This window comes from Dermacentor andersoni, chromosome 9 (genome assembly GCF_023375885.2).
Source record: "Dermacentor andersoni chromosome 9, qqDerAnde1_hic_scaffold, whole genome shotgun sequence".
In the NCBI taxonomy this organism is placed as follows: Eukaryota; Metazoa; Arthropoda; class Arachnida; order Ixodida; family Ixodidae; genus Dermacentor; species Dermacentor andersoni.
Genome location: NC_092822.1, coordinates 1492107 through 1510106, shown reverse-complemented (window position 1 = coordinate 1510106; position 18000 = coordinate 1492107). Strand labels below are relative to the sequence as shown.

At 43.9% G+C, this 18000-nt stretch overlaps 1 protein-coding gene across 1 annotated transcript; it reads left to right on the top strand.

The window, feature by feature from the left end:
- The first annotated feature begins 817 nt into the window (after positions 1-817).
- On the top strand, positions 818-14624 carry LOC126526908 (beta-1,4-galactosyltransferase 4-like). Its single transcript, XM_050174618.3, has 2 exons — positions 818-2298; positions 14504-14624. The coding sequence occupies exons 1-2, from the start codon at positions 1319-1321 to the stop codon at positions 14622-14624; spliced, it is 1101 nt and encodes a 366-aa protein (XP_050030575.2). The 5' UTR covers positions 818-1318.
- The last annotated feature ends 3376 nt before the right edge of the window (positions 14625-18000 follow it).

The following is an 18000-nucleotide window of genomic DNA, read 5'->3' as shown; positions in this document are numbered from 1 at the left end:
GGGAACTCTGGCGCTGCAGTTGTTGTCCTACCATGGGAATAATGAGAAGTACATGGATTTGTCTGATCTTCGTGCTTGTGGATTCAAACGTTCTTGTGGCTTTGTATATTACGCTATATAAATCTTATTTTCGTATATTTCAGCGCAATCTATATTCCTCGAAGTGCAGAAGACGCCGGGAACGCGTACAATTGCTATTAATTGCAACGCTTGAGCTTGTCCAGGTGGCCAAGTCGAAACGCGCCAAGCGTCTCTAGGCACTGGCATGCCCGCGATAAATTCATAAGGGCGTTTCATTCGCTTGTCGATACATGCCTTCGTGGCTTAATGGTTTCAATATCAGGCTTCTGTGCTAGAATCCGTGTGGTCGAATCCTGCCATCGGGCAATTTTAATGGTGTTTATTTAATTATTTATTACGCAATACACTGTTGAAAATGACGAGTTTACAAAGTCACAGAGCCGTTTGAAGCCAAAAAGACGAAGTTTAGGCAAATCCATGTACTTCCCATAATTCCCATGCTGGGACAAGCGCTCCCATTGCAGCTCCCGTAGACACTAGCGCCAGAGTTCCCTCTAGTAATTTTTGTAGGCAACTCTATGCCTAAATCGACCGCTGGGTAGACGTAGACGTAGCATACGTAGACGGGTAGACGTAGCATACCACAGCGCAGCAGCGCCAGATTTCCTTCTAGATAATATAGTGAGAAACTCTCATGCGAGCCATCATAGAGAAACTCCATGCGAGCCATGATGCGAGCCATAGAGTTTCACACTACATGATGCAAGCGTTCCGTCCGCTGCATGGTCCGCTATGGTCCGCTACTTATGTGGTCGATCGCAGCGCCTCCGCTACTGGCGACGCCGCCGGAGCCATGCGGAAGGTTCCGCCCGCTGCACTGCCTCTTATGTACTCTATTCGGCAGATGTGTGCGCTGTCTTGTGTAATGTTGATTCTCGGAACAAGTGGTGTGAAGCGCGTTTTCAACAAACGCTGCACGCAATGTTGACCGATATGGCGTGCTAGCGTGGTGACATGACGTGGTTCGAAGAACGTCAGAGAAGGTGAGACGCGACACATGTTTCCCGAGCGGAGCGGAAGAGGCGTTGAGACTCGAGCAATAACGTGATCCGGAATAGCAACACGGGCCGGCGCAAGCTTCCGGATTATCAAAATACAGCCTGCGTTATCTTTGACCTCTGCTCACGCATCTCCGACGCACGGTGCCGAAGCCAAAAACAGCGACATGGGTTAAGCCATTTGTCACTGCGAAGCACCTCGCGCTGTCGTTCGGTCCGCTACGACGCATTTGTCGACTATGGCTCTGTTGCACAGGGTACAACGCGGTGCTTGCGGCGTCCTACTGCTCTCCAGGCGCCGTGAGCTGATACACTTTTATAAGTTTAATCAGGGAGGCCTTTTGATCGGCCTGTTTCTCGTGGCGCTATGGTTGAGCGCGCTGCGGTGCCCGACGTGGCTCAGCGGCGACCACGTAGTGTTCTCCGAAGCAGACATCGAACGCGACCCCAGCGAGTGTCCGTGGACCCCACGCGAAGGCTACCAACTGTCTTGGCAGAACGTCGACTTGCGCATGAAATGTCCTCTGCGTCCGTCAATGATTCCCGCCGGTACTATTGTCGTACAGAGGAGCGTGAACCGAACGCTTCTGAAGGAACTGGAGACCAAATGGGGCTTGCTTCCGGGCGGCCGCTGGTCGCCGCCGTTCTGCAACTCGCGACACTTTGTTGCCATCGTCGTCCCATACCGAGACCGGAGCGAGCACCTGGACTTGTTCCTGCAGCACATGCACCTGTTTCTGCAGCGGCAGCAGCTACAGTACGGCATGTTTGTAGTCGAGCAGAGTGAGCGGCACGCATTCAATCGTGCTAAATTGTTCAACATCGGTTTCACCGAAGCCCTGGCTCGGGACAGCTACTGCTGCTTCGTCTTCCACGACGTCGACCTCCTGCCCATCGACGCGAGAAACTTGTACCGCTGCGAGCGGTTTCCCCGCCACCTGAGTTCTGCGATCGACGTCTTCCGTTTTGTGCTGCCGTATCCAGATCTCTTTGGCGGTGCCGTCGCAGTAAGGGCAGATCAGTTCCACGAGCTTAACGGTTTCTCCAACGAATTCTTCGGTTGGGGAGGTGAGGACGACGACCTCCAACGACGCATCCGAGCGCGGGGGCTGACCGTAATACGTTGGCCGACCTCCGTGTCGCGCTACACCATGCTGGCCCACACCAAGGCGAAGCCCAGCTTGCAGAGGCAGGAACTTCTCAGGAGTGCAGAGTCGAGGTACGAAATGGACGGTCTCAACAATCTCCGTTACCAGGTCCTTGCCCTTGAGGAGAAGCCTTTGTACACAAGGATTCTGGTGGATGTTGATCCACCAGTCCAGCCGGAAGGCAAAAGCATTCCAGGTTTGGTAGACATGCAGCGCATGAAAGGAAAGCACACAGCTGCCGACTTCGGCATTGTTTGATTTGTGCTGCAGATAAATAATATTGCACATTGCGCTCAACCTGAGCCTCTAAACACGCATACAGTTGTGACGAAAAAAATTTCCAAAGTTATGCTTTGCACCCCGTGAGATACGAGCCAGTTGGAATCACTGTGCATCATAACTGCACAGAGTTTACATGTAATTGTGGCAGTCGTAGGGTGAAACGAAACGCTGCTTTGCCTTCTGCAGTGACAGCACTAAGAGTGGTTGGCCCGTTGCTCTGAGGTTTGTATGTGATGGAAACAATAACCATATTAATTATATGTTGCCTGCACACACTTTGTTTTGCCAAAACATTGGCAGTCACCAGCAGCTCGATTTAGGTGAAGGAAGGTGTTCGTGTATAACACAACAGCAGCTGGTAGAAGCTTGCCTGTGACCTTGCATTCAATATCATTCATGGAGTTGTATCAGCTGGTGCCAACAGCAGAATGACAGCACAGTGACCAATGTGCAGGTATGTTTGAGAGAGGCAGCTAAAAGTTTTATTTGAGCAGTTGTGTCTTGAAACTAGAAAAGGGGCTAATTTCTTTATTTTCATTTACTCTTTAATATTGGCCATCTGAGAATGTCCCCAAGGAATAGGTAGCTGAAAGCATGGTGTCGTCTATTTCAGACTTGAATGCTGAGGAAACATGCTTTGCACCAGGTGCTGTTGTTGTAGCTTCATAGGATGCTGCAGCACTGAAGAGTAGTTGTGCTCATGTCACTGTGCTAGCTGATGCATCACATACTTTTTTTTAAAGCACATAAAAAATCAGTGTGGCAAGCTTCTGAACAACATTTAGATTCAGGCAATGTGACACACCTAGTGCCAATACAGTGGAAGTCTGAGAGGAGTTTGTGTTCAACTGCAACAACATTTTCGTCCACGTAAGGAGCATATATTCAGATATTGTAGCTTTACGGCAGCCTGCATGCAAAATGTTGTACTTTAAATACAAGTGGATGCGTCACAAAAAGCTAGCAAATGTCTTTAATACAGAAACGGGAAAGAACGCTGCCATTAATGTTCACTAGAAATGGTGCATGGTCCTAAACCAATGTGGCTCCTCGGCGTGACTTCCAAAATTAGGTGGTGCATGCTGGAAATCTTGGAGGCTACATGCTGGTGTCTGCACCATATGCACACATTGTCTGCTTAGGGGCTATTTAAAAGCTGCTAATAAGAAAACTAGAGAATTCCCTGCCCTGTAGCTTTGCCAAGATTACTTAAGCTGTGTAGACTACTCATTTATAAGCACTTTAGCAAAAGTAACATTTAGTTGCAGCTGGCCTTTAATGAGGTGGTAGGAGCGCTTGGGTTGGCTTCAACTTGCAGAAGGTGTTTAGTAATCATCCTGGTCACCAGTTACAGGTTGTTCTAAGCACATGCTCATAATAGAAACAGACTGCAGCACAGCTTGAGTGCATTTTCATGCTAGCGCTGTTTGACCGTAGAAAACATTGAAGGGTAGAGACTTGGGCGTTTTGGTAGTTCATGTTAAAGTAATAGTGCGAGAGACAAGGACAGATGAAGAAAGATGCACACAGTGCTGTGTGTGTCTTTCTTTGTTTGTCCCTGTCTCATGCTGTTCTTGTTGTAATAGAAAACTTGCTAAGGATGACCTAAGGATATGCTTAGGGGCCAGATACTGCCCTTTGGCTTGATGGTTGCTACTGATGGCTGCCTGTAACAGTGATCCTGTAACCTGATGTGTGGACTGGAATCTCCAAACCATTGTTTAGGGCCACCTCTTGCTTTATTTTATTGTGTGCGTTTGTTATAAATCTATGTGGTACCATTTACGCTCTCCTCTAAGTCATTGAAATAGAATATTGAGAAACTTCTCATGCAGGAAAGTGCATGTTGCACTAAAGTCATTGCAAAAGGAAAGCCATGCTTTTATGGCTTATGAAATATTGCTGTTTATAGAGGTGCATAGTGCTTTTAGGCTTTTGAACTAAATTTCTTAGTGCCACACAGTACAGTAAAATGACGTCCACTTGCCTCGCACCTTTGCCAACTGGAAATGCATCACTGCTGCAATGTAATTATTCTAGAGAGGTGAGAATAAAAGTACGAGCAAGAGTATTGGCCACAGTTCTGTACATGAAAGGGTATCACTGCACCACTTGCAGCAAATGATGCTTAGTGCCACATTAACAAAGGCCATAATGGATCTCGTGATTTCATGGTGCTTATGCTGAACTTCAGACACTTTCACTTTTCTGCAGTGCCATTTACAAATCTTTTGGTATACGCAGTTCTTTTTAGAGCGCAGCTCTTATGCGCCCGCTCCTGCCTTAAAGGGACACTAAAGGCAAATACTGTGTCAAGCTAAAGTGATGGATTAGTGCTTGAGAATTTCTAAGGCATCAATATTATAGCAAACAGAGCCTTAATAATAGAGAAATCGAGATAAATGCAGGGCGTGATTAGTGACTCCCCCAGGAGATTCAAGCACTTGCCCGATGATGAAAGCACTCGTCAGTTAAAATCTGTCACTAGTACTCAACTGCTCGTTGTAAAAAACATAATCGTATTGTCACATAATATGAAATAAAATGCTACTTGTCCAGTTCCATTCCATATTCAGAAAAAAGAACTCATTGAAATTACCGTTGACAACGACCCGGGCGGACGAAAGGTTTCGTTTTCACTCGACTCTATGCCGCCCAGGCTTTCGCGTTTCAATGCTTTCCTGATCACGTAGTGCTGCGCTGGTTTTGCTGGCTCGCGAAACTCGGACAAACTTCAAGTAGCAGAGAATTCAACTTAAATGTGATGTCGTGAGATGCCCGAACAGTCTACGCCACTTGACCAAAAAGCAACTGCTGCGGCGACTCCGCCACTCTGTCTTGGCTCGGTGCCGCCATCTGTCAGGCGCCGTTTTACTCACCGACAGCACCAAAGGGCGGTGACTGCGTATGTAACATCACCACTCTCCCGGTTGGGTGGCGGGAGATTCGAATTTCGAAAAAGGTATTCGGACCCTTCAGATACAATTTGCTTGTAAACTGAGTCATTTCTTGGCCTGAAACAAGTATTGCGAGGTTTCTGGAATGGTATTTAAAGAGTCCACGTCGACTTAGTATTTGCCTTTAGTGTCTCTTTAAGCGTTAGTGTGCTTCAGTGTCCCTTGTAACCGAGTGAACGAGCATAGCGAAGGGTGAAATAACGAACGCAGAGCACAGCAAGTGATGAAAGATGGCGATAGCAAAGAGAGCGCGAAGAGAATAACAAAGGAGGAGGGTGCAGTGGGAACCATGAGGCGGAAAGTGGAGGAAGAGGGTACGGCAAAAATGTGAGAAGGAAAGCATAGTGCCGTGCAAGACTGCCTCTGCGGTGACGATATCTGTGAGGTGATGCCAGAGTAGCACATGTTCGACATATGGAAATAAAGTCTGCATGAGTGGAGGTCTGTCTGTGGCAGCTGTTGTGAATCGTACCCACGCATCACCCATGTGCTGCCTCTCCTGATCTTTTGATTAGCAAGGCAGTCGCACCACACTTCGTTCCATTTGCAACGTGCTGCACGAGATTGATTGTCGGTGCCAGCCACGCTACTCATTGTTCTCTTCCTGATGTAAACCGTCTACCTATATAGTCGTAACACAAAATATTGACATGTGAAATGAAAATGCGTATAGAGTTATGCTCAATTTCGCATTAGGAAGTATAGTAGATCAGTGAATTTTTTCAGCTAAATGCACTCATTTGCTTTTTGGGACGAGAGGGGTAGCCATAAAAACTTTTATCATACTTTCATGTTCGCCAGTCCTGTCTTGCTACCTCTTCAGTTGATTTGCCTTTATAGTAGCATTTTGCACAGAATAAGTAAATAAAGCCCTACCTAAACAAGTGAAGCAGCAAATAGGAATTAATTTCCTGTGACCTGAACTTAGAGGAAGTGTTGAATTGAAGCACATAAATCATGAAAGCAAATGAAGTCCATCTTTCTCAGGAGTGCCACGGCTGTTGAAGATACGAATGTGCCCCAGCCTTACTGTACATGCTGCCAGGGGAAGCAAAGCCGCACGTTTGTTTTTGCAGACACCATTCGCCCTTCCACCTTCTGGGCAATGTCACGCGGTACGACAATTGCGGAGAAGCTGCTGCTAAAGCACTGATAAAACAAAGTCGGCAATAACAGTGTCATTGGATTGTCACAGTTAGACTTTTGAGGTCCGATGTCCAGATGACTGCTACTGAAATTAGTTTGTCTTGTTTTTACCTTGTTTAGTGTGAAATCCTAATAAGCACTTTTTTTCTTGCTTCTTACTTTTGCTAATTGGCATTTGCTTTGGAATATGGCATCACATTGTCCGCTGTGAATGAAATAGTGTTAGAATACACCTTAGCACATGATAATCGTATACGTCTATTCATCGCAAAAAAATTGAGAGACTACGGTTTCTCAGATGTATTAGTTTGCCTTCACATGTCCTCAAATCTCTCGGATAAAGCAGGTAGACCACTCAGCTACTGCTATTGTTATATTGTGTATTGCTTCCTCAAGCATGATCTAGTGACTTTCCCTCACAACTGTGGTTCACTTCATGCTCAAGATGGTGCAGCTGTGTGCAACTGTACTCCCTTTGGAAGCTTACACAGTAACTCTGAAAACAGAAACTGCCAGAAGCTCTTTGTGGGCAAAACAAGATGCACATGTGCCGAATACTGGTCTCGGAATGTGGAGCCACATCAGTGGGTGAGCTGGGGTGGCATTTTGGTGTGTGCTCACACTAGCATAGATTTTCTTTTGATTGCCTAGAGAGAGACAAGACTTTGCTGAGATCAAATGCATTATTATGAGAGGTTCTCAGTCCAGGTCCCCTTATACATAGAGGCTAAAAGGGCACATAATGGTGCAATGCCAGCGAATGGTGGCTTCGCTGTGGCATCTTTGTCAGAAAGCCAGGATACACGTCTGGTGGCTGGCGTTCAGTCTTCTTACAGCGCTGAGGAAGCCAAACACACACTGTGCAGAACAAGCGCTGGCTCATAATTTCGGTAATAGCCCAGCTTTGAGCATTATTGGCATTCCATCTATCACAGTAATTTATTATCTACTACACCAATGTGAAAAATGCTGTTTCTTTATTACTATCTAAGAATTATATTTATTAAAGCCTACCATTAATGCTGGGTTTGAAGTTACATTGAACACATGGTGTTGTCCTGCTCAGGGCTTCATCCCAGCCGCGTGCTGATGAGCGGCAAGAAAAGTGCTCCTGTGTGCTGCTACATGTCGGTGCACATTATAAAAGAACCCCAATTAGTCAAAAATTAATGTGGAGCTTCGCACATTGGGATGCCTCGTAATCCGATCATGGTTTTGGCACATAAAAGCTCCAGAATTTAATTTGTTAAATGTGAACAGTACCAGCTAGTTAATAAAGGTGGAGAAAAGGTTAGAATGAACGCTCGCTGTGCCCCAGTTTCAACTACTGTGCGCAAGTAAACATCAATACAACATGTAATGTGGAAGGAACAAAACTTTTTGTGAACGCTGAATTCCAAGAAAGCTTTATTATGAGTGCAGGCACCACGTTTTAGGCAGAGCCACTTTCATGGCAAGCCAAAATGGCCACATTCTGGCATTCCCCATGGCGTTGCAGCTTCATTCAAGAAGCTTGCATAAATGATGGTGCCAGATTTCCCCCTAAGTATCTCTGTGCCCACAAGTGACTGTTTTTCATATTAAAATTAAATTATGGGGTTTACGCCTTAGTGGGGGACTTCAAAAATTTGGGCCTCCTGGGTTTCTTTAAAGTGCACCTAAATCTAAGTACATAAATGTTTCTGCATTTCTCCCTCATCGAAATGCGGTCGGCGTGGCCGGGATTCGATCCCACGACCAGGTGCTTAGCAGCCCATCACCATAGCCACTAAGCAACTGCGGCGCGTGAGTGACTGTCTTCATTCCCCCTGTACATAATCGAGCCAGTGGCACCTGCTGCTGTAATGTGGATGCACAAGTCCACACCAGAGTAATCTTATAGACATGCCATACTTTTGCAGGTAGCTGTGTGCTGTTTTCACCTTATTATGCTTGTCAACATGGCAGCCCGGTCCCTTATCGTCACCTGTCCGGAATCTCTGTACTAGCCCAACACAATATGTGAATGTTGTATTTGTGCAAGATTTATGGTCTATTTATATGCATGAATGCACAGAAAAATGGCAACTAAGGAAGCCTAAATGCAAGAGAGACAGCACAGAAATGGTAGGCTGTGTGTGCTTTCACTGAAGTTACTGCTTTTAGTTGCAGAACAAGTTGTGTAGAAGTGGACTGGCAAGACTGCATATGAATCCATCAATCATTTTATTTCCTTAAACAAGGAGGAGTACAGGACTAAAAGCTTGGACAGCTTGATGAGGTCCCGGCCCCTTTTAAGTTGGCATAACAGCAAGATGACAGCCAGTCATACACAAGAAATGAAAAAGGCATCACAAAGCAACGGGTAATACAGAGTGAAACATAACCTTTTAAAGTCCACATTTAACTCTTTCTCTCGTTTTTTTACCTTTGTACGATGTGGTTCTTGCAGATTTTTTTTATTGATGGTGCACCAGCTAATGTGAATCAGGTTTCGCAATACAACCGATTCAACCTTGAATGTTTAAGTTAAGCTCTAAAATGGTATTTTCAACTTTTAATTTTCTTACGGTAAATGAAGGTCCTGGACCTCGAAATTTTAGGAAATATACTGACATGCCTCAGAGCACCGTAAACAACTTACTATAATATATTTTCTATGACCAGTTTGGGTTTCGTTTCCCAGGATGTGTATGTGTCGTGATGTCTTGGCAGAGAGGGTAGTCATGTGGAAGCAAAACAGCGTTGCGTTTCGGCACTGGCTCTGGGTTGCTCAATTGTCCGTTATGCCGTTACTCATTGGGAGGTAGCAACACAGTGGACAACTCAGCGATCCACAGCAAGCGCCAAAACGTGATGTTCTGCTCCCATGCGACTACCCTCTGTGCCATGACGTCACGACACATACACTTCCTAGAGTTTCAAGGTCTAGGACCTAATTTAATGCGAGAAAATGAAAAGTTGAAGATATCACGTCAGTGCTCGTTCAGTGGAATCCTTGCAAGAAATGATGGCAATGCTGCCTTGAGGGAGTGTATTGCCACTGCATGGCAGCATGGACTTTCAACATTATGATGGAAAGCCAGCTATAAGGAATGTAGTGGCTGCCTATGTTAGTAGAAGCCCTTTTGCATTGTTAGAGCCTGGGGATAATACACAGGATCCATCACTTACAGCATGGTGCACATGCCAGCCACCATGGCCGGCGTGTGCACCGTGCTGTCTTGCTTCTGCAGATTTTCTGCTTAACATGAGTAAAAAAAAAGTGTTGCATGCAATATTGGAAAGTATGGTTGGTAAGTAGCCATTAAAATTAAGAACAGTGCACACAAACAGTACACACGTGTAAGGCTAAACCTCATGAGAACAATTTTGTGTGCAATGGTGACGAGCGATAGCTTCGAGCGACAAAACAGGCCGTCGCTTGAACAGATTGCTCGGTCTTGCCGCTCGATGGCTGAGTTCTAGAAACCTAGAATTCGTCGCTCGTTGCCCAGAAGCGCTATGGGCGACTAGCCAATAGCATGAAGCCGGAACTGGATGTAACATCAATCACATACTACTGATTGTTGCACAGAAGGAGGAAACGATTGCATTTTTACATGTGCAAGGATAAAAACCTATGGCAAGACCCTCAGATATATTTTATTCAGCTTTTTACAGTAAAATACATCAACTTAAATAATAAAGCATACATTACGCTAGTTTTGGTGCGTATACCGCTGCCCTCATACCGGCAACAGCGGGGAGATGTCGCTCAAAATTGTCGCTTGCATGGGGTGCGATTTGTAGGCGACGAGCAAACCTGACAACCATCTCCATCGCGTCGCTGTCGCGCGCAAGATCACTTGCGTGGAGTTTATACTGTATTCCTTATTTGTCCAATTCATAAGTGCAGCTTTTTGTTTTGATCACTTCATGATAGGAGTTTGGTACAAACACTTTGATTCATTGTTTTTCAGACTGCTTAAAAATCTTTAGAGAGATTGTGAAGGTTACTAACATTATATACCAGCAGAGTAGTGTACAAATTCTGGCAAGTTGCACAAGATTACTCCAAAAATCATTTTCGGTCAACCCACGTCAATTGCAATATTATTTTACAACGAAGCTGTCGGTCCAACTAGAAGCGCTCGAAAACATTACATGTTTGTTTTCACAGTTTTCTGAAGAAAAATAAAGAAAGCTATATCACTCATGCCGTGTGTACCTTGAGAAAACATGTGAATTGTTAAGTGGTATATGCAAGCAAATTTTTAAGTGTGTGGGTTACTAAGAGGCTAAATGAAGGTTACTAGAGATTTCTGACTGGTTTAGAAGCATCATATGAAATCCTTAAAGTTTTCCTGCTTCTTTGGGAGTACCCAATATGGCAGCGATTTCATATTTAGAGAAAATGGAGGCCATGGCATAGGTGACGTGTACCAAATGTTTGAAGTGTTGGTCAGTTATGTGCTTTGAAAATAATTACTGAATACTTGTTTTCTCCCAATTTTAATGCACTACGCAAGGCATGCAAAGGGTTTTCCCGGTCTCCTCAGCGAACTATGCAACGCATGTTGATATTTTGTGGAAGCAGGAAGCATATTGTAGGTGACTTACAATAAATGTTTAATTTCTGTACGTTAATTGCAGTCCTTGTGGAAAATCTCTTATTCAAGCGATCCATATTGTCATGCTACTATTATCTGCAATGTAACCCAGAGTTGTAAAAGAAGTAATGACACCAAGTTTAAATTAAGTGGCAACAGGGGGCATGCTAAGTGTAATGTTTGGGGAAAGTTAAGCATTTCTAGCTTGATTAAAAGCATTGTAAATAATTAGTAAACCCTTGTTCTTTCTCCATTTTCATACCTTATATGGGGTTCATTTCCTTGGTGTCCTTGGTGAACTAAACAAGGTACCGCGTTTATATTTAGTGAAAATAAAGGGCCCATTACGCATGATGTGCAGGAACAATTCAGAGCGGGTGGTGTAATTGTGGCCTTTACAGTAAATTATGTATGCAAGCACTGCAGAGTATTTTGAGTGTGTCTTACAAGAGGCAAAGATTTTAGCCTGTTTTCCTAGCAAAACTGCAAATGCCACTGAGATCAAATTTAGCGAAAATCGAGACACTGTGGCAAATCTCTGTGCAAAGTTAAAAGTGTGGATCAAATGCAGCTTTTCTAAAGAAATTCTTAAGTAGAAGCACGAATGTGTTATGTGGCCATTTCACAGTATGTTTTCCGGTGTCCCCCCGAAAAACTGGTACATTACACCAAGCTTACATTTGGCGGAAGTAAGGGTACCTTAAGTATAATGTGTGGTAAAACATTTAACATGTCTAGCTTTGTGGGGAGCGTTGCAAATGCTTATTGAACCCTCCTGTGCTCCCTGTGTTATACGAGGTTTGTAGTAGGCTCATAGGTGAATTAAGTGAGGCACCTTGTTTATATTTGGTGAAGATAAGGTGTATATGTTATGGAAGATATGTAGACAGTTCATAGTGTGTCAGTTAATTACTGCCTTTGAAATAAGTTAAGTATGCACGCACACGGGAGCACAAGCATTATAAGTGTGTTTTACAAACAGTGCAGAATTTCGCCCACTACCCAGGAGGAAATATAAATGCCATGAAGATCAACTTCAGTGAAATAGGGGTGTGGCCAATGTTCTCGCAAAGTAAGATCTGTGTGGCTAAATTACTACTTTTACAAAGAATTCCTTAGCAAGTGCTCGAAAGCATTATATATGGGCAAGATTTTAAATGGGTGAGTCATATATGGGCAATGTTTTAAAGTATGTGGTTTAGTGACGGGGAACTAATATTCTTATTGCAACTGCTCAAACGAATCAGTTTCACCCGAAATTGGGTTGCGATTTTTTAAGGTCGCACAAGGCCTTCTTTTTTTTTTAATTCCTGGCTCACGTTGGCTTGGCTGCATCATGTATACCCAGTTAGCAAAATTACACCATAGCTACCTAGACTTGCAAGCGCTCATCCTTGTCGTTTTGTCTCCGCCCGTGTCTTTCTTTTATGTGCTGCCGCCTTTTCAAATATGTACCAACACGCCCAATTCGCCACATTAATCAAGTGCACACTTGTTGTGCAAGGCATTTGCAGATAAATGTTGCTAGTTTCAAAATATTTAGGAATTTATATATGTAGCACAAATTATTTTTTGCTACTTTTGACACCCTTGTCGTTATTGGGGCACATGTTTTTGCACAGTGAGATCACGTCTTACTAACACCAGTCTTACTGGTGTCTAGTCTCTTGCATCTAGTTGGCTTTGAAAGGCAAGCTTGTGAAACTTTTTTAAATTGTCATGATGCCATAGCAATTATTATTTGAAGGTATTGCTACTTGGAAAATAGAAGAAAATGTTTGTCTAATTACAAAATATTTTGTATAATTCATTAGTTTATGCTACGCAAGAGTCCTAGTGCCTGCATCAAGTGTGTGTACATAATTTAACCTAACAACAGGCTGTGTCTAAATCACAAAATTTTACAAATGCCAAGTACGTTGACGTATTTAGTAGCTCAAGTACTAGTCACTGTGTTAATCTGTAAATGGATCAATGAACAAGCTTAATGCACTTTTAATCAATGTAGGACATTGTATCAGTCTAGTAAATTGTGTGCATTGTCGTGCAAGACTCAGGTTTCCTGCTTGCTACATATTTGTTAAAAGGCTTTTGTGTGTGTAGTGCTCGAAGCTGGCTCTAGCAGCCACTCGCCTATCATTTTGCTTTAATTTCACTTATGCAATTAGGGAATTTTACAAATAGCGGCTCCAAGTGGCTTAGCATAATCGAAAAGCTAAGACCCCTCGCATTCTTTTGGAGGTACTACTTTTGCATTCTTTCGTATTCCGAGCCTATTGCGTTCTTCAACTTTGGGGCCTCTATTTCTCAAACTCCTTGCTATGAGAAAAAGTTTTGGGCAACATTACAAAACCTAAAATCAGGTAGGATTTCTGTTTATTATTAACGTTGGTCGACTGCATGCTTTTCTTTTTTACTTTCATGCCTACAACAGATAAGCCATATATGGGTGCTATGTTCTGTGTATCACGAAGGGGCTGTCAGCACTTTAAAAAGGTTGTAAGTGTAATTTAGAGATAAGCCATATATGGGTGCTATGTTTTGTGTATCATGAAGGGGTTGTCAGCCTTGAAAAAGGTTGCAAATGTAATCCTTTTGGCAACAGGCAGCACAAGAGAGCCTCTAGCAGCTGTAGTGTACCAGAATGTTGCAGTTGGCATTTACATCTGTAAACCAGTGCTTGAACATGTTAACCTTGAAATACCAGCCAAATATTCTGCCTTGCGAATAGTAGGCAAAAAGCAAGGCTACTCATTGCACCAATTATATATCTGGCTGTGGCATTCTTCTGCTGAGCACGATGATGTGGATTCAGTTTCTCAACAACAGTAGTGATCTTATGGAGTGAAGATCATTTGACTGCGCAAGAAGCATGCCAGGTGGCCAGAATTAAAGATCTCTGCAGCAACATTCCTATTGGTGCACAGCTCTGAAATGTAAATGTGTCTGTTTACTAGAACAACACAGCCATCTCCTGGCACTTCCAAAAGCATAATTGCATTTGTGCACATTTATCCTCTCATTACCAGCTGTCAGTGCAGCCTTGGATTTTCACATTGCTTTGTCTTCCCCTTAAAGATTTGATATTTTTTGTTTGCAACTAGCATGCACACATTTTAGCAAAATTTTTGGATTTTATTATTCACAGCATCTTGCATTGACATTTGTATGAATCAAGTGCAAGAGTGATCTTGGTGTCTCTCAGTGCTGTGTACTATATCTTGCATCAGATGTGAATGTTCTCGACACGGTGGCACAATTGTGCATTGCCCTAGACAAGCATTTTTCACGTACTCTGCTACAGTTTTGTCTCGTTTCAGGGTCTCCACTAGTCACATAGGCACACTGCCTGCCTGTCTGCACTTTTTCATGATGGAATTGTACATGCGAACAGAGCCTATTTTTGAAAATACAGGAGCTGAGAACAAACTTGGACTGTAGTGTGTTTCTGCAGAGTGGCCTTGAGTCTCCTGCGTTGAAGTCATGAAAGAGGCGTGACGCCACCTGCTGGTGTGGAACCGAGTATTATATGCAGTCAGACTCCCTGCGTCAGTTGGCTGCCTGTAACTGTCGAATGCCAAGCACCTATTTCACTTGCTCCAGGTGCGTGTTGCACATTTTTCTTTTTTATTTTGCGTCTCTAGCACTTAGAAGAGGAGCTAACAACTTGCTTCCTTTGTCAGAGACACTACAAGACTGTCACAGAATAGTTGACCAACTTATTCGCTGCACCCATGCAGAAAGCGGAAGTGAGCACTGCCGCGCCACACCCTACGACACACCCTCGTCACTGTTGCTACTGTCTTGGTCGGCTCAGGGGCTGTGCCACGACACTGACGTCTAATCCGCTGGTTTTCACCACACAGATGATCACTGCTGTGCTCTCACACGTGCTGCTGCCCACACTGGCGGCTGCTTGTACTAGGCCTCCCTCGGAGCATGCCACCAATTTCACCACCAATTTTCTAATTAGCGGGGCATCGCACATGAGTTCGCCTTTCTGGTGTGCCGCCACTCCAGCAATGGGTGCCTGATTCATCGTGGGATCCTGCAATGACATCGATGCCCACCAGCTCGTCGATTATAATAGACAGCCTACCGCTCCGGCTGCTGTGTGGGCTCGGTGGCTGCACCACGACACTGCGGTCTAATCTGATGGTTTTCGCTATGCAGGTTGCTACAAGGCACAGCCTTTTTGTTAAGAAGGGTAACGACTGCTGTCTGGTGTAGCTTCCGAGCCCCCATTGTAGCCTTGCTTTTATTGGTGAATGTGTAAGAGTAATTCTCTGCTTACTAATACTGTCTGGTGACGTTCAAACTAGCCCGGGACTTGACACGAACGATGTGTTGAAAGAATTGCAAAAGATTTCAGCCAATCAGAACACACTAATGAGTGAAGTCCAAGGCATAAAAATTCGTATGCTAAATACTGGTAAGGTTCTAATGAGCATGACCAAACAAATGACTAAACTGGAACATCATTACCAGGTCATGATACCATGACAAAATGAATTAGAAGCTGTCAAATGTGCCGCTGCTTAAACTGCCCACCTGGTATCCGACCTCGAAAGTCGCCTAGACAATGGTGTCAACCAGTCCTGAAGGAATAACTTAATTTTCTATGGACTTCCTGATATTGCCCCGAAAAAAACCTTCACACAATCAGAAAAGCTGGTCGTTGATGAAATCGCAGATTTATTTATTTTATTTATTTGTACATACTGCAGCCCGATCGGGCTATTGCAGGAATGGGTGTGAAAGGCAGAGCAATGACAAATAATAAATAGTACAGGCAATACGAACAATACAAACCAAAACTATTCAATGGCCACCAAGAATAAGTTTAAAGGAAGAGAACAAGTAGGACCAAGCAAGGAATCCCAGTATTCGATTACACAGAGAAATAAACTCTATTTAAAAGTGTCCATACAGGCAAAATAAGGTGCGATGTTTAGGTAATGGTGACTTCTAGTATTAGATGGTTTTGCAGGAGTTAGGTAGCTATCTGAAGATATACGGCAAGAGGAGTTAATAATGCAATGCAGAAACTTCAGTGATTGCGTGCGTCAGCGATCTGAGAGCGGTTGTAAGCCTTGGCATGAAAGCGCTGTATAAGGTGAAAAATTCCTATCGTATCTGCAGCTTATGAAGCGGATCACTTTCTTTTGGATGGCCTCAGTCTGATTAATGTCGCACTGTTTGTACGGATTCCAAGCAGGAGAAGCATATTCTAGTATAGGCCGGATTAGCGATTTATATGTCAGTAGTTTAGTATCCCTTGAGGCTGTGGTCAGTGCGCAGCGCAGATAGCCTAACTTTTTCAATGTATTTGAGGTTATTGAATCTATATGCTTAGACCAAGACATACTGGGTGTGAAAACAAGACCAAGGTATTTACATTCACTAACGCTCTGAATTGGAGTATTATCATTGTAAGTAAATGCGGAAGGCGCCATTTTATTAGTGAGTCATAGCAACGGTTTTACAGATGTTAATCATCATTTGTCAGGTAGCGCATCAAGAGCTAAAATTAGATGATTTTTGAAGCTGTAAATAGTCATGAAAGCAGGAAATCTTATATAATACACAATCATCAGCATGCAAACCTATATTTGAGATTATGTGACGAGGCAAATCATTTATAAAGATCAAGAAAAGCAACGGACCCAGCACGGAACCTTGTGGCACTCCTGTGGCCACCTCTGTCACAATGGAATTAGCTCTGTTAAAGGACACAAATTGAGATCGATCGGAAAGAAAACCAGAAATCCAGCCGAGAAGGCAGGGATTATTAAAGATGCCGTCAAGTTTATACATCAATTTCGAATGAATCACTGTATCAAATGCCTTTGAAAAGTCAATGAAGAGTGCGTCAATTTGGTTGCCCGTGTCGAGGTTAATACAAATGTCGTGTAAATTCACTTAGCTGCGTTAATGTTCTTAACCCTCCATCTGAAGCTGTGCTGGACATTAGTTAGTCATTTATGTGACTCAAGGTATTCCATAATGTGTTTGTAAATAATGTGCTATAACATTTTACATGAATGAGAGGTTATAGAAATTGGTCTATAATTAGATAAAACGCGTTTGTCACTGGTCTTGAACAAAGGAAGAACTTGAGCCATTTTCCAGGATGAGGGCATTGTAGAGGATGCCAGGGACTTGCGAAATACGACAGTGAGGTAGCGACAGGTCCATAATGAGTATCATACCAAAAACAAGTTTGGAATGCCATCTGGCCCTGCAGACTTCTTAATATCGAGTTTCAATATTAAGTTCAACACATCTTCAGTGATGTTAATGTCATTGATAGATACATCACTACGAGCAATGGTGTCCGGTTGGATGATGTTGTCACGAGTGAAAACGGACTAGAAATACTCATTAAATGCGTATGATATATTTATTTATTTACAAAGACCTTATAGGTCCCCGTAGGAGCATGACGTAAGGGGGGAGGGGGTATAAACGGAAACAGTACTATAAGAGCTAGTAAGGGCGGCATTCTGTACCGAAGGAACTTCCTCCCTGATGGCCCTGATCTTCTTAGATGTCGTCCCTGGCCCTGATCTTCCCAGTCTGTCGTAGATGCCAAAACATCTACGACAGACTGTGCTCTTTGAGATGCATGACGCACCCACTGCAGGACATCTTGGGGTAACCTGCACGTACGACCGCGTCCGCCACCGCTTCTATTGGCCTGGTCTCGCTCGCTCATTCCGACGCTATGTTGCTGCCTGTGATCCCTGCCAGCGTCGGAAAACACCTCAGGTGCTACCTTCCGGTCATCTCCAGCCGATCACCGTCCCTGTGGAAC